We start from the raw sequence: 25,206 nt of genomic DNA on the forward strand, positions 1-25,206 counted from the left end.
GTGCTCAATTGAAAAAAGGGCACCTTGTGCAACCGGCCGGTTGCCACTGTGAGATTTATAGATTTTGGGGCATAAATAATATATGTTAGAAGCTTTTATTTTATTTTAAAGGACACATTTCTGTCCAGAGGGCAAGGACAGACAGGTGGTGCTCTAGCACCCCCTAGTGTCTATCTGTGCACGCCACTGGTTGGTTAGGTGCTTTTGACGTAGTCTTATTTCTTTTATTTTAAAGTTTAAAAAGGTTGTTAAATTGTCACTTTAGAAATGTGCAGATACCCTGTATACACTTATGCTGTATGTTGTTTTGTTTACTGTTGAGGTGAGAAAACAATGTTTCACATTGAGCTAATCATCTGGGGATCCCCCAAAAGTATCTCAGGTTGAGAGCCACTGAGATACACCACCGTTCAGTCGTATGTGACAGAGGGGTGTCAGTCGCCCTATCCAAAGTCGTTCTTTGCTCGTACTTTGCAGTGACCTGCCGCTGTCATCCTTCGGTAATGGGATCATAAATTCCCCAGGGGAGCGGTTCATTGGTCAGAAGAACACCAGCAGGTTGTTTTAATTACAGAGCTATAACCCGGACTGACAGGGAATGCAGTGTGATTTACAGTACCGCCCCCGGGGGCACAGGACTCCCATGGAGATCCCATCGAAACTAACATGCTCCTCTTTACTTTGTCCAGGCAAAACTCTGGGCCACGGAGCCTTCGGAAAGGTAGTGGAGGCCTCCGCCTTCGGGATCGACAAGCTCTCTACGTGCAAGACGGTCGCTGTTAAAATGCTGAAAGGTACGGTACCAATAATATTTCAAATTTAGATTCGAGAGCAACCATTAAGCTGAATGTCATGCCCCTAATCTCTGTCCACATTTCATCTCTCTCTGTTATCACTGTCAATAAAGGCTTAAAATGCCCCCTCAAAATTAGAGAATAATGATTTTGAAGAATGTCCCATGGTACTTTTTCATCAAACCTCTGTTTGCTCTCATTATTCATATCTGTATATCATCCCAGAGATGTGAATGAGCAACGTCCACCTCTCTCAAACACATGGACCCGTGTTAACAACACAACACTAGGCAGATGAATAACAACTCGCCTTGTCCTTTTCAGCAGAGGATTTAGTTCTGCACATGATAGACGCATATGCTAGCAAGAGCAGCACATGTGCCTGCAATTAATGTGTGCTTAAATTAAATGGTTCAAAGCGAGGCACGCGGTGGCTGGTTCTGACAGAGTACATACACGATGAAGTAGAGGTCAAGTCTTTGCCTTCCCTGATGAGAAGATGAGCGCGTGCAGAATCAGATATGATATTCCTCAGATTGACCAAGATCTGCAGCTGATGGCTCGTTCCAAAAGTGGAAAAAAAGTTATAAATTGAGCAATAACAAACATATCAATGTCCAATTTTGTCCATACGTTTGGACAAGTGATCCCCTGCAGCTGGCCTCGATTTTTCTGCAGAAGCATTGACAGCCACATTACAAAAGCTTTCACAACATTCACAACAAATGGTAAAAATGGACACAATAAGCTAAAAGACAGTGAAGCACATGACATACCCCCCCCCCCTTCCCCTCATCCCCAGTGATGACTGAGGTTCATGAGATCACATTGCTTTCATTATTGTAGAAGCAAATGGTGTACAACTAGTGACTAGTGAGTGACCCATAAGTACCCTCTGGTGGTGTACGGATGAGGAAGTAACTCTGTATGGATGAGGAAGGAAGTCTACAGGTTAAATGCATCTATCACTCACTGCCTTCATCAGCCTTCACTGCCTTCACTGCCTCGACATAACTCAGCAGAGAAAAGACGGCTTTCTCCAGACATAATGGAAAGCAGCAGGCGTACATGTATGTCCATATTGATCATGGCTCCCTAATCACAATGTCCCTGCTTTGACAGGGACATTTTAAAAATGTCTTCTAAATCATGACAGTTTTCTGAAATACCTATGTTTCTATGTCAGTGGTGCACAATATTTCATGTCAAGGACCCCAAAAATGTGTATTTGGTCGCCGACCACCATCTGAAAATATGTTGTTCCAGGGACCTCCCAGAAGCAAAGATTTGAGTTAAAAACATTCGCTCTGAAAGAATATATATTCAAAGATTTGCACCACATTTTCACGATTTTTCAAAAATAGCAGATCTACAAGATCATAGAGTGCCACGCTATGAGCTTGTAGAGCTGCTATTTTTCAATAGCTAAAGCATAACATGGGTTAAGCCATTTTGCACAAATGTGACTGGGTGACATCATCTCATATAGCAAATGTGATGAACTCATTATGGGTTATGCATGCTAAAACAAGCCTCTCTGGTGCTCATAGTGCTCACAACTCGTATTCGAGTGAAAAGAGAAAAGTTTACGTTCTATTCTTCAGAAATGTGCACCATTATTCAAATATGAATTCCATATGAGCGTCCTACTTTTAGGTGTAATTTACGTGTAATATAAAGCTTGTTTTTTTGTGTATGAGAAAGTGTGTTTCTCATGTTAACTAATTTCCCTCCATACCATTATCTTTGCACACAATCTGTATCACGTTTTCGTGCGGGATTAACTTATTTTGCTGAATGGAAAACGTCTCTAAGCTATCCTAAATCTCTACTTACAGTATGCGCAAGTTGAAATCTGTTCCTTATTTTCCTTCTTTTCTAAACGTTCCGTATGCGAGCATATAGCTCTGAGTGATCCTTTAAACAAAACAAAAGGGCTTAAAGATGAATATCAGATTGAATCAAAAACTACATATATATGTCAGATTTTGTGGAGAGTTAAAATTACATACTAACCGCTGCTGCGCTAAGGAGTGTGTTTTCCATTATGTCACTGTGTGTTGTGTGTCTCTGCGTTATAACAGGGGGAGCTACCACTAATGAGCGCAAAGCCTTGATGTCGGAGTTGAAGATTCTAATCCACATTGGCCATCACCTGAATGTGGTCAACCTTCTCGGAGCTTGTACCAAGCCTGGAGGTGGGTTACACCAGGGGTTCTCAACCCGTGGGTCGCGACCCCTCGGGAGGGGGGGGGGGGGGGGGGGAGGGTCGCCAAATTATTTAAAAAACAAAAACAAAACCCCCCCCTTTTTTCTGAATGGCTGGAAAATGGAAATGAAGAGTTTACATATAGTACACATAGTGCATGCATACACCTTCCCTAATGATTATATCTGGTTTCAGTCATTTTTTTAATGGTGTATTGTCTCTATTATTAAGGTTATTGTAGCAGTCAATTTATATTGGGGGTCGGGAGGGGGCGGAGCGGGGGTCCCGAGACATTGCCAAAGCATTTCCGGGCCAAAAACGTTGAGAACCACTGGGTTAGACTTCGACTAGGATCTCACTTACACAGGAAATGTTGATATTTAATGTGCATGTCTTTAATATTCATGCTTAGTTAGACAAGTTATTTATAGTTTTTCTTTTATATGACACACACACAGGTCCATTGATGATGATTGTGGAGTACTGCAAGTACGGCAACTTGTCCAACTACTTGAGAAGCAAGCGAGCTGATTTCGTCGTCTACAAGGTTTGCCTTTCCTTTATCCTACCATGTGATGTCTGAACAGTGAACATTTGAACGGCTGTGTGGGGAAACAACAAGGCCGGCCGGGTGCAGTGAAACTCTCTCTTATGGCCAGGGGTCATCATCTTGTGGTGGACATTTTTGTCACGGACGTACGAAATCACATAACTATCCCTAAATAAATAACCATTAATTACAGGTCTGTGATCTGTGAGTTATGGGTGTCCTTGCAAGTAAAACGTTAGAGAACCAATGTCCTAGTGAAGTCCATACATAGAGTCATAGTAAATCAGTGGCATGCATATTCTGAGGAGAGTCTGTCTGGAGACTGATATTCTGGTTCTCCTAATCAAAATAAGAAGATTATAATGTTACGTGAAAAACAAAAACAATCTCAAATTTGCCACAGATTAGGCCAAGTCTTGACACGGACAGACACATTAGTCTACGTGCGGACACAATGATGAGCCTGCTTATGGCTGCTGGCTCACATCTCATTGACCGTGATATATTGTGTGTGTGTGTGCGTGCGTGTGCGTGCGTTGTGGCGGACAGAGCCAGGACGGCAAGGCGGTGTCGTCAGGGTCGGGCTGTGAACTCAGCGAGCTGATGAAGCGCCGCCTGGAGAGCGTGGCGAGCACCGGAAGCTCCGCCTCCTCGGGCTTCATCGAAGACAAGAGCTACTGTGACTCTGAGGAAGAGGACGAAGGTAAAGATAAGAGCTATGGTGACTCTGAGGCAGTGTTAAATGGTTTCCTATTCAAAAGGGTAAGGTCATATTCACACCAGAAAGCTTTACTGAGATTAAAACGAATCCTGCTGCACATTGTTCGGAAAGTGTGCTTCGTTTGGCAGGTGTGAAGCCTCATTCGAATCCTAATGCGCATCAAAGAAACGCATTCTACTCCGACCAAAAAACGGGGGGTTTCGCTTCGCTTCCAATCGCACTTGATTTCGATTCGGTGCAGGTGGGAAATTGGGAATGCAATCCGCAGCAAATAAAAGGAAGTGAACCAAACAGAAACAATGTGGCGGATGAAATACAGGAGAGATACCGGCTGTATATTACGCAGAGCAAACTCCACAAAGCAGCCCTCAGCGATATATGGTCAGACGAACACATAAATCAAATGCTCAAAGAAACACATAAAAACACTGCAGTGTATATATGTGTGCATATATATATATTATATATATATATATATTTAGCGCACATTTGCACAATGTTGCAGGTTCCATAAAGTGTTTGCGCTCGTAGTACAGATCTATAGCCTAATAAAACATTAATCCGAGGTTGTGCGTAGTAAACATGGTCCGTGCATTACTACACAGCCTGGAGTGAGGCTATAGACTACAGACATGGAGGGCTATCACTTCCAGGTTGGGCCCAAGGACTATTGAAAGAGGACGGGAAGCGAAGACCATACGGTGGACTCCATGTTGCTCCCTGGAAGGGAAGAAACATGTGCAGTTGAGACCAAGGAAGCTGAACTGTGTTGGCTGCATATAATATAGGCCATTGCGCATATGTTTCTTTCCTTCCAGGGAGAAAAATGGAGTCCACCGTACGGTCTTCGCTTCCCGTCCTCTTTCAGTAGTCCTTGGTTGGGCGGATGTGGCTCTTCTTCTTTGCTTATTTCACGCATTTCTCTGGCACTAGCCTCACGATCCCGCCTAGAGGGCTGGGAGGGATTGTGTAAGATAGGTACCTCCTTGCACTCGCAGTACCCCTCCTCCCCCCCCACTCCTGGAGAGAATCGCTGCCCCCTTTGTAATGTAAGGACATAGGTGGAGGTCATTGTTTCTTACCTAACAATGTAATGTAGCGTGTCCAACTTTATGAAGTGTTTGTCCCCGTTTAGCCTGTATAGCTCAGACCCACCCTGGACAACCATGGTACTTTTAGGCACTCATTTAGTACCACTGTGACACCACCACTCAGCCCAATTCCTGGTCGTGGAAACGGTGGCACATGTAGGTGGTGTTTGTGGGGTAGAGTGGTGAGGCCATGGCAGTGGAAATCGGGCTTGATACCAATACCTTTGCACTTTTACTCAAGTAAATTTTGAATTCCGTACTTTTACTTGTAACGGAGCATTTCTGCATTGCAGTATTGATACTTACACATGAGTAAAAAACAATTGAGTACTTTTCCCACCACTGCTCTCTCCTGCAGCCCTCCTCCCCTTGTCTCCCCCTTCCCCCGCTCACCTCCGTCTCACCCATCCTTGCACAGGAATTAAGTCCCCCCACCCCAGCCCACCCCACCCCATTGTTTTCTGGCCCAAGTCCGATGGGAGGTTTCCTCCTCCTGTTGGTGCAGCCAGCAGTACAATCACGGCAGCAGGAGCCACTGTCACCCCACGGAGTCTGGTGGAGTCGTGGAGGCCTCTGTCTATTTCCTGCCTCCTGACCTGAGTGTTTGTCTGGTCCAAAGCACTGAGCACTGAGCCCGGGCCGGCCACGTTGTCCCCGTCGTGTTATTTCTGGTTTGATTGGCTGTTTACTCAGGTGTTGCCAGAGTGGAAGGACTCCCCGCCTTCAGTCGTTCCTTTTATTTCAGACCCCCGGCCGGCCCGGGCCGTAATCTGCACGCCTCGGTCTCACACACCCAACATCTGAAAAATTAGGAGGAATCTTTTTTTTTTTCTTCTTCTTTTATGTCCAGTGAGCAAAGGATGTTTTCAAGACAGGAGAGTGTAGGTGGGACACACCTACGTGACAAAGGATGTTTTCAAGACAGGAGAGTGTAGGTGGGACACACACCTACGTGACAAAGTGCATGTAGGCCATGGCGTGGCGCTCTGTTTCCCAAACAGTGGGTCGGGACCCATCTTTGGGTCACGGACAAAAATGAATCGCAACTATTACAAAAACATTTCATCAAATAACTAAATACTATCAAAAGGATTTTATAAACAAAATAAGATAAATATTGGAATAATTTACTTAAAGAAATGTTTAAGAAGTAGTGCAAATAGCAGATCTACTGTATAAGCTCATAACCGCAAGCTTGTAGATGTGCTATTTTCACTAGTTTGGGTCCCGGGCAAACGTTTCATTTTCTTTTTAAGGGGTCTCGACCTAAGAAGTTGGGGAACCAGTGGTCTAGTGTATTCAGGCATTTATCTTGGAGGCTTGCAGAGACATTTATAACGGAACCCTTTGTCCAAGCATTTACAGATACATTAATTTGTGTACTCTGGTTTAAATGCATGAATCGTCGTGTGTGAAAAACTTTCTCAAAAACAGTTTCTTCTTTCTTTCTTTTTTTCTCAGAGCACGAGGACCTGTATAAGAGAGTGCTGACATTGGAGGATTTGATTTGCTACAGTTTTCAAGTTGCAAAAGGCATGGAGTTCTTGGCTTCACGCAAAGTAAGCACGTGGCCTAGTGGTCCATGCCAGTGCCACATATAGGCTCTGGCCTGACAGCGGTGTCGCGTCACTCGCGTGTTCGAGTCCCGTTCATGACGACCTTTGCTACATGTCTCTCCCCTTCTCTCTCTCCCTCTTTCCTGTCAATCTCCACTTGAAACAATATCATTAAAGACAGAAAAGCCAAAAACAAATCTTTAAAAGAAAATCACACCCGTGTGAACTGAGCCGGTTCCGGCGAGCCGCCCCACGTCCGAAATGGTCGAGAAGTCACTGAGTGGGGGAATTAGCAGACCCCCCCCCCCCACTCATAAGATTAGGGAGACCGACCGGATACCGGTGATTAATGTTTGAAGCTATTGTTCTTAAATAAGCCATTTGAGAAAATAGGATAACCTGGATATGGAAGACATCCGATCTATTCTGATAACTCTGATGGCTGCACCATGTGTTACTCACATGCAGTGGTGCCACACTCTGTGGTACAAAAGTACTCACATTTTTTACTTAAGTAATACTGCAATGTAGAAATACTCTGTTACAAGTAAATGTCCGGAATGTCCAAGATTTACTTGAGAAAAAGTACATTATTATTAAGTGCCAAAAGTAGAAAGTACTCATTATACAGAATGTCCCATTTCCCTCAAGTTTTCAAATGTATAAAATGTATACAATCTTTTGAAAATAGCAGATCTATGAGCCCACGAAGAGTAGCACCACGACGCATTGTAAGCTTGTAGATCGGCTATTTTCAATTGGCCGAAATGTATATAGGGCTTAAGTGGTTAATGTACGTTTTGTAATAATAATAATCAAGATCTTCAAAGTAACTAGTAACTAAAGTTTTCAAATAATTGTCATGGAGAAAAAGTACAATATTTGCTACTCTGGAACCATGAACTTGAACATCATTGACTATTCACAAATCTACTCCCCCCCCCCCTTCCCCTCATTAGTGCATCCACCGTGATTTGGCTGCAAGGAACATCCTGCTGTCTGAGAATAATGTTGTGAAGATATGTGACTTTGGACTCGCCAGAGACATCTACAAAGACCCGGACTATGTCCGCAAGGGAGACGTAAGTGTGTTTATTAGGCGAGTCGTTGAAATATAGAGAGTATGCACATGCATGATTTTCCCATTAGGACACGCCCCCCCTCCCCCCATTTAGACTGAATCATTGAGCAGCATGGAGTGTTGGAGTTTGGAAGTGCTCGTTGGAAATCACTCAACCGTCCTCCGTACCACCTGTTTCTAAATGCACTTCCAAACTCCCAAACTCTGACACTTTTTCTGTTTGGATGAATGTGCTGTCAAGGCCAGAAAGTAGTTTTCCCGCATAACTTCCAGGTACGATGATGTCACGCGCATACCCTCTATTATCAATGGGGGGGAGCCTCCGGTTCTCGCACAGACGGGAAAACATTTTGTTTTTCTCAATGTATTTTTATTGACGCTCTGAAATTTCACACCTGTTCAATTGTAATATACAATGCATAATTATAGAACCACCCTTTTTTTTCAAGTACCACAATACAACCAGACATTACATTAAAGAAAGAGACAAAACATTAATACAAATGTATTTCTTTATTTTGACAGGGACAATGCTCATTAATCAACATTTGTCACATCCATGTAAATGGTGCAGAGTTAGCCAGAAGCTAATTTACACCTGTAGTCCCTGAGCAGGCTCTTAAAAATGGTAGTAAAACTATACATACAAAAACACAGTACAATACATGGGAGACTCTAACATAAAATAATAATAATGACAAGACAAATGACTACACTAAAGTCTAAACTAAAGGGTCCACTGCATCTAGACTGGTTGGGAAAACTGATTTTAACTCCTATTACCGTCACTCAAGAGAACCTGCAAGATATCTTGCTATTGCTGACTTGGCAAATGCAGAGAGGTTCTTGGAAATGTCCAACAAAAGTGTCACTTGTGTTTGTCAGAACACCGACCGGACGAAGAGCTCTTGATGAAAGTTCAGAAGAAATAGCAGCATGTCACATAACCCCAATCAGAAGGCTCCTCAGATGTGACAGCAAAATGATTAATGATGAGTTTGTGATGAGCTACACAGATGTAAATGATATCTTACCTCGATATCGTATCTGCACACAGGCTAGACTTCCCCTCAAATGGATGGCTCCCGAGGCCATCTTTGACAAGATCTACACAACCCAGAGTGACGTGTGGTCTTTTGGAGTTCTCATGTGGGAGATATTCTCTCTGGGTAAGTAGGAGCATTCGTCCACTGACCACACATTTGAACTCGGGTTTGAGTGGGTCTCAAATCTCATTCTATTATACAACCTCTCATAATAATCTGATTTAACAGTCAGATGAATGGGCATAATTAGTGTACATGGTGTGGAGGAGATGCTAGGATTTCTATGGTCTAATTATTTGTATATCTTGGCGGAGATGTTGCATTCAATTGATGATCTGTCTGCGGCTAATCTCCCAACTACTTGGTCAATTATGTCATATTTCTTGTGTAAGCTGCCAGCAGGCCAATACTTTTCAACTTGGCCAATGACAACTTCATCATTTTTAAAAGTACTAATCGCAAAGCCATTTTCCCTCCAGTTTGTCAATTTACAATTTACAATGTAGTCATAAAGCATAGCAGTTCAACCACTGAGCTTGTCTATTGAGGGGGTCAAATTAGCTGCTCTACAATGCGCAGCAATGCGGCACATTGATTTGGTGCAGATGGAAAAAAGCGGCTCAAGTACAGTGGTAACTGGAGTGTGTTTGGCTAAGAATAGAGAAGTGTTTAAAACGAGGATGTTCAGTGAGAAGAGGCTAGCTGGGTGCCCCCAGCCACAGAGCCTCACCAGATGTACTGCGTAATAACTGTCTTCCACTGCTGTGTAATTGTGCCTCTGGGACAAAGAAGGTTTGCATTGTCAGCTTGAGAAAGCTATTTTCGCGCCGCTCGCGCGAAAACATTAGCGGAGTTCGACTGTGAATTTTAGAACACGGCAAGGGACATTAAGAAGAAAGAATACCTCCCATTTATTAGCCGTCTGTTTCTTTCCAGCTGGCAATGCAAACTGGCTGTATAGCCGAGCAGCCCATCAATGTAAACGTTTACCCCTGCTGTGAAACCGCTGCAACCTTTTTTAGACGGCATTGTGTGGCCGTCCCATGACTCTCCAACCGCGGCACGGAGCTCACCACCGCCACACATCTCAGTTCTATAGCATGAGATATTAAGACGGCAGTAAAAAGTCAATGTTAAAAAGGAGAGAAGTCCATGTGGATCCAGTGGTGTGTGCACTGCATTGCTTTTGATGCATGGGGCCAGCGCATGAATCACTGCCATGCCATGTTGTCACTGACCGCACACTTCTTCAAGGCATGAAGACCACTGACATCACCCCTACGCCCTTTCTTTCTTTCTGTCATTCTTCCTCCTCCACTTTCTTTTAAGCACAAGACATTTTCCATCACAGGAACACATATGGGTAGTGTTAAACTGGATCACAGAAACATAAATCAGCAAACAAGGAAACAAAATGACAAAGAAAAATGGCAAAAGAGCAAGTCTTGGAGCCCGATAATGTTCTGGGGTCAAAAGTGTACACTAGTTCAGGGGGGGGATTGGCATGTGAACCAAATGTGTGACCGTCCTATGTATATACTGTAAATGGTTCATTTATATAAAGAGGTTTTCAGAATATATATCAAAATATGCAGATAAGAGATCAAAGATGAAACTAAACCAAAAGGATCAAAGAAAATAAAATGCTCTGTGATGAAGAACAAAAGATGAGAGCACTTTCTATGACATTATGAAACATGGGGGCAGGATCTGTAGACTGCACGAGGAGGACGCTGGGACTCCTGGGAGATATTGTGTCAGGGATTTCAGCCAAGCACAAGATAATGTTTAATACATCAAGAAATGGAATGGAATGGATTGCATAGCATGGGTAATATTTTACTAAAAGCAGTTAGGATTAGATAGTATAGATATGAATTGGCTCAATACAGTACACGACTGCTTACAGTATGTCCAGAGGAAGAATTAGGAATTGATTTGGAATTGATTTGGAATTGATTTGTCAAAAACATTTATTGAAAACACTGCAGTGGTGGGCAATGATTTTCAAAACATCTACAATAGTTTCACTGTCTGGGGCGCATTTATATTAGATTATGATTATGTTTTTATTGGCAGATTTAAAATAAAGGTCCCCCGCCAGACTTTTTAATTTAAACTATACCCTGACTCATAAGATTGTGGTGATGGATAATGCGGTATCTCTGAACAGCATTACTAAACTGAGTGCCGTGCATGCAGTCATGCTCTGTGAGGCACAATGAATCATGCGATACTAGTTCACTTTTTATCGTTTTCCTCTCCCAGGTGCCTCTCCATACCCGGGCCTCCAAATCGATGAAGACTTTTGCTGTAGGCTGAAAGAAGGTACCAGGATGAGGGCTCCAGAATACTCTTCCTCCGAAATGTAAGGGTCCAAATCACCTACACTTATTATTATTATTATTACACTCTAGCGCTCGCGTTGCGACGCATTGTGAGCTTGTAGATCGGCTATTTTCAATAGATTTTCTACACATTTTGAACTATGAGTACTTTTACTTTTAGTACTTTAAGTACATTTTGATGCCGATACTTTTGTACTTTTACTCAAGTACAATTTCAATTCAGTACTTTAAGGCCTCACTCACACCTTCGCAACAGACTGATGCATACTTGTTGTATACAAAGGGTGTGATACATCTTGCCCCAATGCATTTCCAATGGAAGTCACATGGTTTGATGCAAACATTTGTTTGATGCAAACAAATGTTTGCATCAAACCATGTGACTTCCATTGGAAATGCATTGGGGCGGCCATGACACTTACATCTTGCTTACATCTATAGCATGCATCAATGTTGTATGCTAGATCGAAAGGTGTGAGTGAGGCCTTACTTGTAACGAAATAGTTCTAAATTGCAGTATTGGTACTTTTACTTAAGTAAAACAATTGAGTACTTTTTCCACCACTGCCGGTGTCCTACATGGCCCCTGATTTATCTGACTAGAGACTAGCCTCGGAAACCCAGACGTTTTTCCAGGGAGAAAAAAAAAAGTCTGGGGCCGAGTCCACTTCAATACGGCATACAGTAGCGCAACTGTGGGAACACAGACCAAGAATGTAAAGTCAGCAACTGAGAGGAGGGCATCCTATCTGTTTTTTAAACCTCTGAATGGCCAGCAGCGCCTGATAAAAATCAACGGGTAATTGTCCCCCCTGAATGTTTGCAAAGGAAACATGAGCTTCTGATTGGCTCTGGGGTGGTGGGGCTTGAACATCGTATTCATTTTCAGATTGACACGGACGGCCTCTGCCTTTTAAACTGAGCCCTACATTAAAGGCAGCGTTTTGGGTCAGAATGGACGGACCCCTTGTGAGGAGAGAGCCAGAAGCTGGATATGGTCTCTTCCCTGTTGGGCAGTGAGTGGCGGCTGTAAAAGAATACCTGTGGAGGAGTGGAGGGTCACCTCCTTTGGTAATAGTGCTGTCAGTCAGTCTATGGTGAAGCCCGAGACCCAAGACCCAGATCAGCAGCACAGAGCAGGCGCTGTGTCTGTGCCGTCCAATACACACATCTCTCTGAGATTTTAAAAGCCTGCTCCCAATTTAAACCCCGTGATCACACTTCCTGTAATCTACCCTTAAGCTTCTGTCTAATATGCTATAATAAGACTTACAGGATATACTTGGAATATGCAGGGTGGTTTTAATTTGAATATGGACCGTGTTGTCAAGCTCCCAAGTGCCGTATATGTTTTGAGACGATTAAGGCTGTATAACGTTGCACCGAGAGTTCCAGATTCTTAAAGGACCTTGCGCCAAGCGGAGCCCAACGGAATGGATTTGTCAACCTTAAGCGAGGGAGACAGCACAGTTTGGTACGTGACCAGGAAAATCCGATCCAGAACTTAACGCAGTCTTCAAAAGTAAACAAACGCAGAAACCCGCAGATCCTGTCCCGTCGACCACGGTGCCAAGAACCTCTCTCGTAGATCCTCTGCTACTCGCATGCCGCTTCAAAGCAGCACGTTGAGGGTGTGAAGATAGACATGCCAGATAACATACTTTCAACATGCTTAGGCCTCTGAAAGCTGCCTCTAATTACAAACCAAGATGAGAGCCGCTGACAACATTTTAACCACATGAACCCTAGCGTCTCTGTTATGAGACTTGTAGATGGGCTATTGTAGAGGGGGGACAAGTGGAAGGACCATAGGGATGCGACGGTAAGAAGATTACATGTCACGATTATTGTGGCAAAAATAATAGCGATTAACGATATTATCGCGGTATCCCAAAATATGCTTAACACTTTTGTTAAACCACTTGAACCATCCCTATTCTGGGGGGAAGGCTCTGCAAAAATAACTGTGCAACACGCTGTGAGCTTGTAGATCTTTTATTTTATATTTATTTTATATTTTTGCCAAATCAATTTGTGTAGTGTGGAATAGCGTCTTTAAAGGTCTGTTTTATCAAGTACAGAGGGTTTAAGTAGGACTGAATTTGCAGCTCAACAAAAGCTAATTCCTCCTTATAAGACGGAGAACAATTTCACAGTAAATTACAATATCTGCGATACAATTGTTGTGGTCGTTTTTAAAAATGTCATCATGGTAAGCGATTATCGTCCCATCCCTACCATGCGCAGGGCCCCGGCGGAGCCCAGTAAACAGACTATCACGGTAAGCGATTATCGTCCCATCCCTACCATGCGCAGGGCCCCGGCGGAGCCCAGTCAACAGAGTACAATGGGGTTTAAGCGGTTCAATGGAATACAGAGCTAACATAATGCACCATTCAAAGCAGGCATAAATCCTCTGGTCTCCCAGGTGTTTGTAAGCCTGGCTCCATACATACATACTGTCGTGAAACCTCGACCCTCACCCTGACCCCTATTACATGGATGCTGAAAAAGAGCTGGACGGTGCATAGCAGGCGACGCTTTAGCTGTAAATCTGTGCCACCACTGCACCAGCTCATCAGGAATGTGACCTGTTGATTGGCTGGAAGACCCCCCAGTGGCTTTTACCATCCATCTGGCCTGATGCATGGCAGAGGAATTTGAAGGATGCTTTCTCAACAGGCAGGAATGGAAGAAAAACATTGCACACACACACACACACACACACACACACACACACACACACACACACACACACACACACACACTTCCCTTCCTGACCTTCTACACTTGCCCAACTACTGTCCACCTCCTATATGGGATCCTACAATGGCCCCACCACAGCCACGGCGTTATACTCCCTGAAGACTGGAAAGGGAGGTGATGGGGGTGTATGGGGGAGGGTTTGGGGGCCGTCAATTTATTCTCATTATGCGGCAGACAGGAAGCGTGTTTTAAACACATCCCCAGTCACTGATACGTTGAGGAGGTCTGCTATGATCATGCTCTGGACATCCTGTCACTGTGAGGAGCACTTCCACCTGGCCAAGGCTGCTCATTAGCAGGGGTGGAATGGAACTAAGTACATTTACTCAAGTACTGTACTTGAGTACCATTTTTTTAGGTATTTTTTACTAGTCTTCTACTTTCAGAGGCAAATATTATACTTTTACTTCACTATAATTATTTGAAAACCTTAGTTACTTTTTTATTATTATTAAAAAACATACATTACCCACTTAAGCCCTACTGTTTCACTGTGTGAATTTTGACAATTGGAAAATTGCAGATCTGCCATTTAAAAAAGATTTTTATACATTTGATTTTATACTTTTTGAAAACTTGTGAAATGGGAGATTCTGCATACTTTATATACTTTTGGTGCTTTTACTCAAGTAAGTTTGGATTATCCAGACTTTAGCTTGTAACAGGGTATTTTTACATTGCAGTATTGCTACTTTTACTTAACACATTTAACGCTATTTCCATAGATCTACGGCAATTAATAAATACCACGCTTGGCGCCATTGCCGTAGATGTACAGCAATTGGTCTTTTACAGTGCTTATGATCTATCAAGTCATAATGCTACTTACATTAGCAGTGGGTTGGTAGGTGATGTTGTCAATAGCAATGGGGCGTGCCATCTTGAATCTGTTTCTTTCGATCACCTTTATCTCCAATTCCTCGTCCCAGATGGCATTTCTGATCAAAACAAGGTTTATTCCTCGGCCGGTAGCCAACGCTGTAATCGTCACGATCAGGCTTTCTCATTTTCGAGCGGTAGACCGAAGTGAATGCGACAACACACACAGTGTAAGTAACATTTGTAACATCCGGTCGCGGGTTTTGGCTCCACAAAATAAGGGTAAAACGGGGGGAAATCCTGGCATGAATTACAGCGAATGTATTCATTAATCCTAGCAGGTAGAGGTTTTAAGTAAAACATTTGAATATTTTTTCCACCACTGCTCATTTACATGGGAATTACACTGCAGCCGCTCACTCGGCTTCCTGCAGCCCAACATGACAGCTCTGAAAGTCTCCTCGGCTTTAAGGTCTGGCTGAAGAGAAACACCAACGCCATCGGGGCGGGGGTGAAGTCAATCCAGACTGTAATGGACCACCTGCTCCTTACTGTAATTCTCTCTAAAACTGAATTGACTGATTCTGGTGCCAATGATGGAAACATAATGGGCTTAATGGGCACCTGGCTCTATTTCCGTAGTGTTCTGGATTTGGAGGAGGGGGTGGATGGTTGGGGGGGGGGGCCTTGTTGCAGAAGAAACAGGATAGGGACGGGTTCCAATCACCAACATGCTGAGAGGGGTTTGATTTAAACGGGCCGGCAGCCGCAGCGGTGATCCGTTTCTGAATTCCTCCACGACGTGAGACATGAGGCCATTACAGGCCACTGCAATGGAAACTCGCGCAGCGGCTCTTTGAGTCTTCCCACATGGGCGGAGACGCTGACAGCTTGTCAGAGGCCTTGAGGAGGGCCTCGTGTGCACCTAACGTTCACACCGGCACCAGAAGGGAATCAGATACAGCCCTGGAGGCTCCGAATGTGTGGAAAATGGACAGCGGAATGTATAGGTATATTGTAGATCACGGCGGACCACATGGAGGTAGAGTGTGTGTGTGTGTGGGTGTGGGTGTGCATGTGTGCGTGCCTGCATGCGTGCATGCACGCGCATTTTCCATCTGTTAAGGGCATGTCTACTGACACAAGTGGTCACTAGTCAAAGTGCTCCTTTAACTTTGCGGATGATTTTTCACTCTGCTCTTGTAATATAACAAGATGTGTTACATGGTGGTCCAGTACTGTTCTAAGTAAAGTATGAGCTATAGATAAATTCACACAGAGAAGCAATTAAATGCTAGTATAGCAAGATACATGCAAATGTAAACATATTTTTGTAGTTGTATTGCCTTGTTACAGCAGCTATATTAAATATTCTTATTGTGATTCCAAACGAAGAAATTAAAGGGATCGTGACATTACAAAAAAGTTTTTGTAATTGTTCTTATTTTCTTTAGGTTTTCTGAGCTCAATCGCACACAAAAAACCTGAACTTTTAACATTCAGTCGATTTTCTGTGGTTGGGGGTTTTCTGGCTCAAACAATTAAGTGCTCTGATTTGCCTGTGGACTGTGAGGTAAGAGTCCACAACTCCCATATATGACACTAGAATTTCGCCCGGCTTCGCCGGGCTCATCCCAGTGTCGTTGCAGCGCAATATGGGAAGAAGGAATTGTCAGGAGTTGACAGAGTCCACTTCATGTTTCAGCTGTGTTTTTAAACTCAGTAGTGTGCCCTGCACACAGCGCACACTCGCAATTGCAGCTGGAGGGCGACGCGACACACACACACACACACACACACACACACACACACACACACACACACACACAGAGAGCGATGTGTGGATAAATCAGAGATTTGGGAAATGTGTTCTGAATGGGCCAGAATATATGTGTGTAGGCTGCAACAATGATTTCATAAAGTGTAGTTTAGTTTTGAACAGGCAACTAATGTAGTGATACACACACACACACACACACAGAGCGATGTGTGGATAAATGACTGAGATTTGGGAAATGCGCACGCAAGCACATAATGCACGGCGTTACAGGATTATATAGGTCACGTGACACACACGGCTTCCACATTTCGCTTCATACTGGGTGAAAGTGTCCTTCCAAAAATTATATTTTCGCTCGAAATTCTTATTCACAATGACATTGAGTTGAGGTGTTGTTTTTTGGGTAATTGTTGCATAAGCGCTATTTCGCACAGGAGTCCCGTGAGGCGGGCAATCTCCCTCCCCTCCCCTGTGTCTGAAGCAGCTAGCATGGAAGCTATATGGAACCTTTCCGTCCGAGTGCACACAACCATGCCGTTATCCACGCGTCCATCCGATAGCTTTTAATGTAAATGTCCCATCCACTGAGCAAAAGCGATATAAGCGCCTTATTCATTCACACACACACACACACACACACACACACACACACACATGCACGCACGCACACACACGGTCGCCTGCAGACCCAGCTCCGAGTCCCAGCGAGTGCTGCTGCTGCAAGCAGTGAGTGTAACAGAGCTGGTGACGTAAGAGGCAGGCAGTGTTGCCAGGTTTGCGAATTGTAAGCGAGTTGTAGTGTATGTAAGTAGCGTGGTTTAAAGGGCTTGTTTGTGGGCTGGTTGGGCTTGTTTCTGACCGTGTTGGGGCAGCAGTGATTCCGTGTTCCGTGTAGGAATGTTTCATAAAAGTATTATTTGCAGAGTAAATAAGACACTTGAAGGGCTAAAAAATAGCTGCTGCAGCAGCTGCTGCTGTCATGAAAACGCAAGTTTCTGTCCCAGAAGCTCACGTTAGGTCTGCGCACACTGTACGTTGCTATGGCAAGCTGTCATCAAATGCTGCTAACGTTGTGGTCAGCACTGTTAGCATGTGTGCTATCAGGCAAAAGCTGAGATAGATATAAAACTACTGGCCAAAATGTCATACAAAACACAAAACCTAAAATCGGAATGTTATTGTGACCTACAGACCATCATGATTTGCTTGCTGGACCTATAATTAATTTATTTGCATTAAATTGCCACTCGCCCATATAAATAAAAAGCAAGATGGCTGCCGATTGCGAGCTGAGAGACGGAGAAAATAGTGACGTGTGAGCCGGGGGCGGGCCTCTGACAACAGCATGAACACAGGGCAGTGTTGCCAGGTTTGCGAATTGTAAGCGAGTTGTAGTGTGTGTAAATAGCGTGGTTGTGGCCTTGTTTCTGCCCCTGTTGGGGCAACAGAACATGTAGACCAGTTTCTGTCCACCGCTTTTGGCCACGTGACCAACTTGACAAATGTTAAATTAGATAAGAATTTGCCAGCAGATGTCACCGGATTTTGCCTGTTTTCATTGCAGCTCAAAAGTCTTCAGAACACACAGAGAAAACCCCAGACCACAGAAAATCCACTGGATGTTCAAAGTTCAGGTTGTGTGGGTGTAATTGTGGTCCTAAAACCTAAAAGAAAAATAAATGAAAAGTAACATCGTGAAACCTTGGCTAAATGGGTGAGATGTAGCTCAGAGGCGTATCTACAATAAGGCGAAGGCAGGCGTCCGCCTGTCCAAATCCATTTCTGGCCTGGCCAAAATCCATACAATGAGAAAAAAAGAGGACAAACACAAGACATGAGAAATATTAATGGACAGCTGATTGGCCGTCACGGTAGAGCGCGACCCTCAATCACCCATTGGAATGTAAATGCGAGCCTTTCAGCCTTTGTATACTACTCGTCTGGCAGGTATATCTCTTTGAAAACCTTTAGTGCTATGATTGTGCGCGGGGAGACGACAAGTAACACATCTTGCCTGTCCAAAATGTAATTCTTGCCTGCCCAAAATGTAATTCCTGGAAACGCCACTGATGTAGCTTTGCACAGATTCTGGTGTGACCACCTGAGTAATGCGAGTCCTCTATTGTTTTTTCTTCTTTTAGATATCAGACCATGCTGGACTGCTGGCAGGGAGAGCCACTGGAGAGACCCACCTTCACAGAGCTGGTGGAGAGGCTGGGAGACCTGCTTCAGGCCAGCGTGCAACAGGTACCCTCACACTTGCAACACTTCAGTCCATTTAGTGAAAGACTTGGTTTTAGTCTTACGCCAATCAGTCGGAGTTAAAAAATAAAAAAAAGACAACGGCATTGACTTGTTTGAATGTGATTAGGGAATGGAACAATCAGCTGGGCAACGTATGCATGTGTGACTTCAGTCTGAACTACTGCTTCATTTGCAGAATGTCAAATGAAGGTTTCTGCATGCTTGCGTGCTGCATACCAATTCTTCCTGCAGTTACTCTATTGCCAAATGGAAGAACATTTATTAAATGAATCTAGTGTTAGACATGCCATTATTTCAACAAAAACAGTGTTGAAGTTATCCTGTCTAAAGGCCTGAGCTCTGATAGGAGATAAACCAGTGGTTCCCAAACCTTTTAGCTCAAGACCCAAAAGGGAAATTAGATGTTTGCCCGGTACCCAAACCAGTGAAAATGGCAGAGCTACAAGCTCAAAAAGTGTCGCTTTGCGGCATGTTGAGAGCTGGCTAATCTCTCAAGAACATATTCCGAGCTGTGCTAGTATGGAATCTGTCGGCAGGAGCATTCAGAACGTGTGAACATTGGCCTACATGTGGACTAACATATAGGCGCCCCACCGGAAGAGGATGGCTGAAGCAAAAATATAGGGATATTCACTCACAACCCACGAAAATGGATCCACGACCCATAAATGGGTCCCGACCCACTGTTTGGGAAACAGTGAGCCATACCATTGTAGCCAATGCTGGTTACACACTACTTTTTCATCCATCCATTCATCTTCAACTGCTTATCCGTAGTCGTGATCACGGGGGGCAACAGCTCCAGAGAGAATAGAAGATCTACAAGCTCACCCTATAGCGTCTGTAGCTTATTGGGTAGAGATGCCATCTGGTAATTAGGGGGTCAATTCAATTAATTTCATTCATAGTGTCAAATCACAACAAGTTGTCTCAAGAGTCAAGACACTTTGTATGTAGAGCAGAGAACCGACAGAGATCCCACCCTGAGCAAGCAATTTTGCGACAGTGGTATCGGAAAAACTCCCCCTTAACTGGAAGAAAGGTCAAGCAGAACCCGACTCTAGGGTGAGCGGCCGTGCCTCGACCATTGGCCTCCCGGCCCTGGTCTACGTGTTGAAGTGTCTCTGAGCAAGACACGACCCCTAACTGCCTCCCTCCAAGCTCTCATCATAACCAGTTGAGCAGCTGCTGGGTGAAGCAGAAAAGCTGACTTTATAGTGGACTTATAAGGTTTTAAAATCAAATTAATGTAAACCATGCAACATGTAGATCGACTATTTTTGGTCACAAGATTTGGTGTATATTCATTGACCCGCTCTCCCAAGTCAATAAATGTACAGGGTTTGAAAACGGTGAATAATTAAGATTCAGAATCCGCTAATGTAGATATCGAGTAGTAGACAATAACCCCACGACCATATCAAACGCATAACTGAGGTCTCCAGTGGCCTTAACAAAACCACTTTTAACAATGAAATTAGTCACCGAGCAGTGAGTCACACTCGTTGCAAGCGTTCAGGAAGCTCCGTGCCTGAGTTAAGTGCTGCGGTCTGAAGAAGATGCAGCATAGAGTCCAGCCCAGGGGGGTGCTTACAGTAAACTGCAAAGGGAAGTTGACACTCAACAATACAATCACTTGGCAACTATACCTTGACAAGGCACCAGGCAGCCTCGTCGGAGGAACCAGTCATGGGAAAACATGAATTGCTAATGTGACACAATATCACTTGGCCTGGGAGAAGTTTGTAGATTTTGTAAGGTTCTCCTGGTACAATAATACAAATGGCTTTTTAATCTTGGAGACTGTCTCTGTTATTTATGGTGTGTTAATAGTGAATCTTCTTTATGTATATGAAATATTATGTTTGTCCTCCTAACATAATCTAATCATCCAGTCACGTGTTTTTTTAAGCTCCTCGTCACCTCCCCAAAACATACAGAGTTTCAGAGTGAAAGATGACCATAAATTAATGAGAGAGAGACACTGTGAGTTTTCCCTGTAAAATATGTTTTTAAGAATCACATTCGTGAATTGCGAAAGAAGGATGGAAATTGAAAGAAAGGGAGTTTAACAGCATCTATTGCTGATGACAGAACATTGGCCACATCCCCAACATGAGCAGGATAATTTTCATTCACATGCTGAAGACTAGAGAGTCTCTCACAAAGCTATAGATATGCTCCCACTTCCGACTACAAAAGAGAGTAGGCTTTTGTCCAGGTAGTACATTAGTGCAGAGACTAGCCCGGCCGACAGGCAAACCAACAGAGGAGTTACATTAGACTAGATGGCGGTGCAGATTCTGCAAGGTAATAAGAGATTAAGTCGAGGCCAGACATTGCATCAACATAAAACGACGGCGTGTATGCATTACAAATTACTTTGTGAAAGCAATCCTCATGGGAAACTATCCTGATTGGACAGAAAGAGCTCTCCGTTAATTCTCCATTCTGTTACAGCGCAGGAATTAAGGCTGGTCTAAGAATCAGTCCTTTATGGGGGTCATCGGTAAGGTTGTCTCTAGCAGCATCATCACCTCGCCGGCCTGTACATTCCACGCACGATTTATTAGGCACAACCGTAGTTTCCTTGGCCGCTTGCCACGGCCTGTGGGTACTGAATGTTTGGATAGCATGCAGACAGCGTCACACATGAAAATGTCCTCCGAGTTTCACAAATTCATCACATGCATTTGCCATCATGCTGCCATGAGGCTGCTTTTACAACAACATTAACGTTAAATTGTGTTTCTTTGGTGCGCTCAGGAAGGGAAGCATTACATTCCCATCAACACAGCGCTGCTGACCAAGGCAGGAGGAGACCCGTGCACCGCTGTGCAGTCAGAGGAGACCCCCACGCGGCCCGTCTCTCACAGTGACTCGGGGAGCACCTGGTGAGAGCAAATGCATACAAAATCATATGTATTTGAACAGAACAGAACCGAAATCCGGTATGTAAGGGCTGTGAAAGTGGTATGCTATATTCAAAGGGAGGGAACAAGTGCCTTAGTTTAAAGATCGTTCTTCAACCCATTTATGTATGGTTAGTGCCAGTGCATGTCCAAATCAGCTGTTTACTCTGAACAATATCCAAAATACAGCGTATATAACGTACGTATATACTTCATGTGGCGCCCAGGACCATACTCTACAGTCTACAAGGTAAACATTCAGGTCTGCCTTCAGGACAATGAGCAGCCTGATTGGTTTGCGATAAGAAATACACACATCAGCAGCCTGATGGCCGAGAGAGCTGGTTGCATTGTGGCCTCAGCAAGGAATTTCCCCCCCAAACCATTGACCCTGCTTCGAAGATTTATGTCCACTTACAATAATATTTGTTGAGCTCTCGGATTTTCACAGGTCCTTGAAAGGTGTTTATTGAGAAGGCGTTGAAATGTGGTAATGATAGCTATCCCTTAAGCTGAAGTAAACAGTCACTTTAGACATTTCAATAAGTAAAATTGAATTAAGCCTCAAACAATTTCACGCATGCTATGCGGCAGTTGTTCATCTGTTTCATTAGGTTCTGGCTTGTATCGCTTTTGATCTTGCGAACCGATCCGCCATGAGAGTTAAGCCTGGGATTTTCTCAAAAAGTACATTTTGGATGATTTTTGGGGTCTTAAACTATGTGAATATTTTCTCATCAGGAACATAAAGATCCGCCCGGCCAGTGTAAAAACATTTGATGAAGTTACCATGGAGAATGGGACAAATGAGAATCATGGGGTAAGATATTTATGCTGACTATTCATTCACTCAGAGAGCAGCAGACTAAAACTGTCCTTGAACATTACAATGTGATTCATGTGTTAGCTGAGTTTTAAGTGGAAAATGTACCTTAAAACAGAATTCACAAATATTCCTTGATTGATTGATTGATATGTACAGTAAACAGGTGGTGGGGTGGCCGGGGGGGGTCATTTACGTTGATAAGCTTAGACTTTTTACAGGGGCCCGGTACAAATTGCAGCCACCTGTAGGTTCTCTTTTAGAGCGGTTTTGAAGGAGGGTAAGGAGGAGTAATGGGCACTCCAATTTAAACCCCTTGTTTGAGCCAAATCTGTTCTGGAACTGGATCTGGAATTGTTCCATGGACATAATCATCGACTGTACAGTCTAACTCTCTCTCTCTCTCTCTCTCTCTCTCTCTCTCTCTCTCTCTCTCTCTCTCTCTCTACCTACCTGAACAGGGGGGTCATTCAGACAGTGGAATGGGCCTGTCCTCGGACGATATGAAGAGGTTTGAGTCATTTGCAGGCCGGCCCCTCAGCATCATGGCTCTGGCGTGAGTACAGTAACATGAAATCCCTTCCATTAGCTACGCTGAGTGACATCATAAAAACATGCACAGTGTAAGAGAAGAGGCTGCCAACGGCTAGCTGTCCCATACGGCCCTGGAAACCCTCCCACCGTGCTGGAATGTAGACATTATAACTGTCACACACACACACACACACACACACACACACACACACACACACACACACTAGAGCACATACACATAGTCCCTTTCACCCCCCCCCCAAAAAAACTTCAATGGCCAGTTTTCTCTTTTGTCCAAAGAAACCACGCAAGAGAAACTGTGACACAAAGGGGAAGAGGGAGGGATTTACCCCAAGGTGACAAACCAAAGGATTGAGGACAAAAGCGTAGTGGAAGTGTGACTTGAGGCTAGGGCTTTTTTAGAGCACACACATAAACTCTTTTGTTTATGTCAAGGCTGTTTTGTCCTGATTGAGATGTCTGCCATGACGTTTGAACTCCTTCTAGCTCTCGGCTGGTCCCAATGCCTTGTTCTGCTGTCCGTGATGAGATAATACAGTAGATAACATAATGCTGTACATAAATAAGGACAAAAAAGGCATTTGATACATTATATGGTGTTATCTTAGGATTTAGTCTCTGAAGAGAGAAAAAAACAAATCACGTTGACTGGAAATCCTTTACTTTAAAAGCAGATACTGAGTTTGCTGCAGCCAAGTGGCAGGGTTAATCGGCAAGGTCATACCCCTGGACCCAGTAATTACAGTCTAGAGACCTTCTGACATCATGACGCTGGGCTAGCGCTCCAAGACGGATACTCAAAGCGTCTATTAAAGACTTATGGATGTTCGAATGATTCCAGAAATAAAGTGGTTTAACGTGGAAATTAAACATTGCAAATATCTAAATCCACACCAAATGTGTGTCAAGTTGATGGAAACAAAGCCAATCCCCCCACGACAACCGACACAAACATAAAATGTGAAAACAAAATTGTCTGTAAGGGAACACATAAACAACGGCGAGGAAGTTTGATATTGTCTTACGGAACATGATTAATGGTGTTCTTTGAACCCAGTAAATTGACCAAGAGATCTTGGTTTGATTAAAAACATAGTTGCGCACAACGTCACACTCAGCCCCCCCCACAGCCCCCCCACAGCCCCACGTGGTGTTTCTTGTCTTCTTTTTTTTGTCAAAGTCTTTTAATGATGTTACAATTAAGCATGCAAAATACACAAGAAAAAGACAAGAAAAAACTATCAAAAAAACAAAACACGACTAGCAGTCAAAAACTACCCCAAATGGACAACACTCCTCCAACATTCTGTTGTTGACAATAGTGATTATATCATCTGTAATGGATTACAATTACAAATTGTTAATGCAACCATCCTTTAATATACAAATAAAAGTAGTCCCATATTTCATGGAACTTTCCTTTGACATTGTTTCCTTCTGTCTTCTTGATACAACATTTTCAAGTAGGCACGGTTTGATTGATTGATGGATTGAAGTATTTATTAACAGTTTGCAGAGTTACAGTACATCTCAAGCACAACTCAATACAAAGACTGTTAACTGTGAGTGGACGACACCATGAAGCATTACACTTGTTTACAAGAGGGTCCACCGTTTTCAATTCCTCATAACATTTAGAGACGTACAAATATACACTTCTATATAGCCAAAAACAGGCAATCATCATAAAGGAGGAGCGAGATAAAAAGGGGGATAAACACATAGACATATAAGGCTAGATGGCTCAAGGCGGAGTCTCTGTAGTTCACCCGGCGGCCATCTTGACGGATTTACAAACGAGTTGGTTTAATACAAACGTTATCAACGTGGCTATGATTCAGGACACTTATCTGCTTAATGTTTAATCTATCCGATCTACAGCGAGACATT

At 43.6% G+C, this 25,206-nt stretch overlaps 1 protein-coding gene across 2 annotated transcripts in view; it reads left to right on the top strand.

Moving 5' to 3' along the window:
• The window catches only part of kdrl (kinase insert domain receptor like), a 70,870-nt gene that overhangs the window by 40,253 nt on the left and 5,411 nt on the right, over window positions 1-25,206 (top strand). For both annotated transcript variants that reach the window (XM_080774320.1, XM_080774321.1), the window contains exons 18-29: window positions 690-794; window positions 2,879-2,992; window positions 3,462-3,550; window positions 4,103-4,256; window positions 6,827-6,924; window positions 7,881-8,003; window positions 9,060-9,171; window positions 11,317-11,416; window positions 18,903-19,008; window positions 21,793-21,920; window positions 22,680-22,758; window positions 23,223-23,317. In XM_080774320.1, the coding sequence (XP_080630446.1) occupies window positions 690-794; window positions 2,879-2,992; window positions 3,462-3,550; window positions 4,103-4,256; window positions 6,827-6,924; window positions 7,881-8,003; window positions 9,060-9,171; window positions 11,317-11,416; window positions 18,903-19,008; window positions 21,793-21,920; window positions 22,680-22,758; window positions 23,223-23,317 (1,303 nt within the window). The remainder of the gene's footprint in view (window positions 1-689; window positions 795-2,878; window positions 2,993-3,461; window positions 3,551-4,102; window positions 4,257-6,826; window positions 6,925-7,880; window positions 8,004-9,059; window positions 9,172-11,316; window positions 11,417-18,902; window positions 19,009-21,792; window positions 21,921-22,679; window positions 22,759-23,222; window positions 23,318-25,206) is intronic.

Source organism: Protomyctophum bolini (genome assembly GCF_963924005.1).
Source record: "Protomyctophum bolini genome assembly, chromosome: 10".
Classification (NCBI taxonomy): Eukaryota; Metazoa; Chordata; class Actinopteri; order Myctophiformes; family Myctophidae; genus Protomyctophum; species Protomyctophum bolini.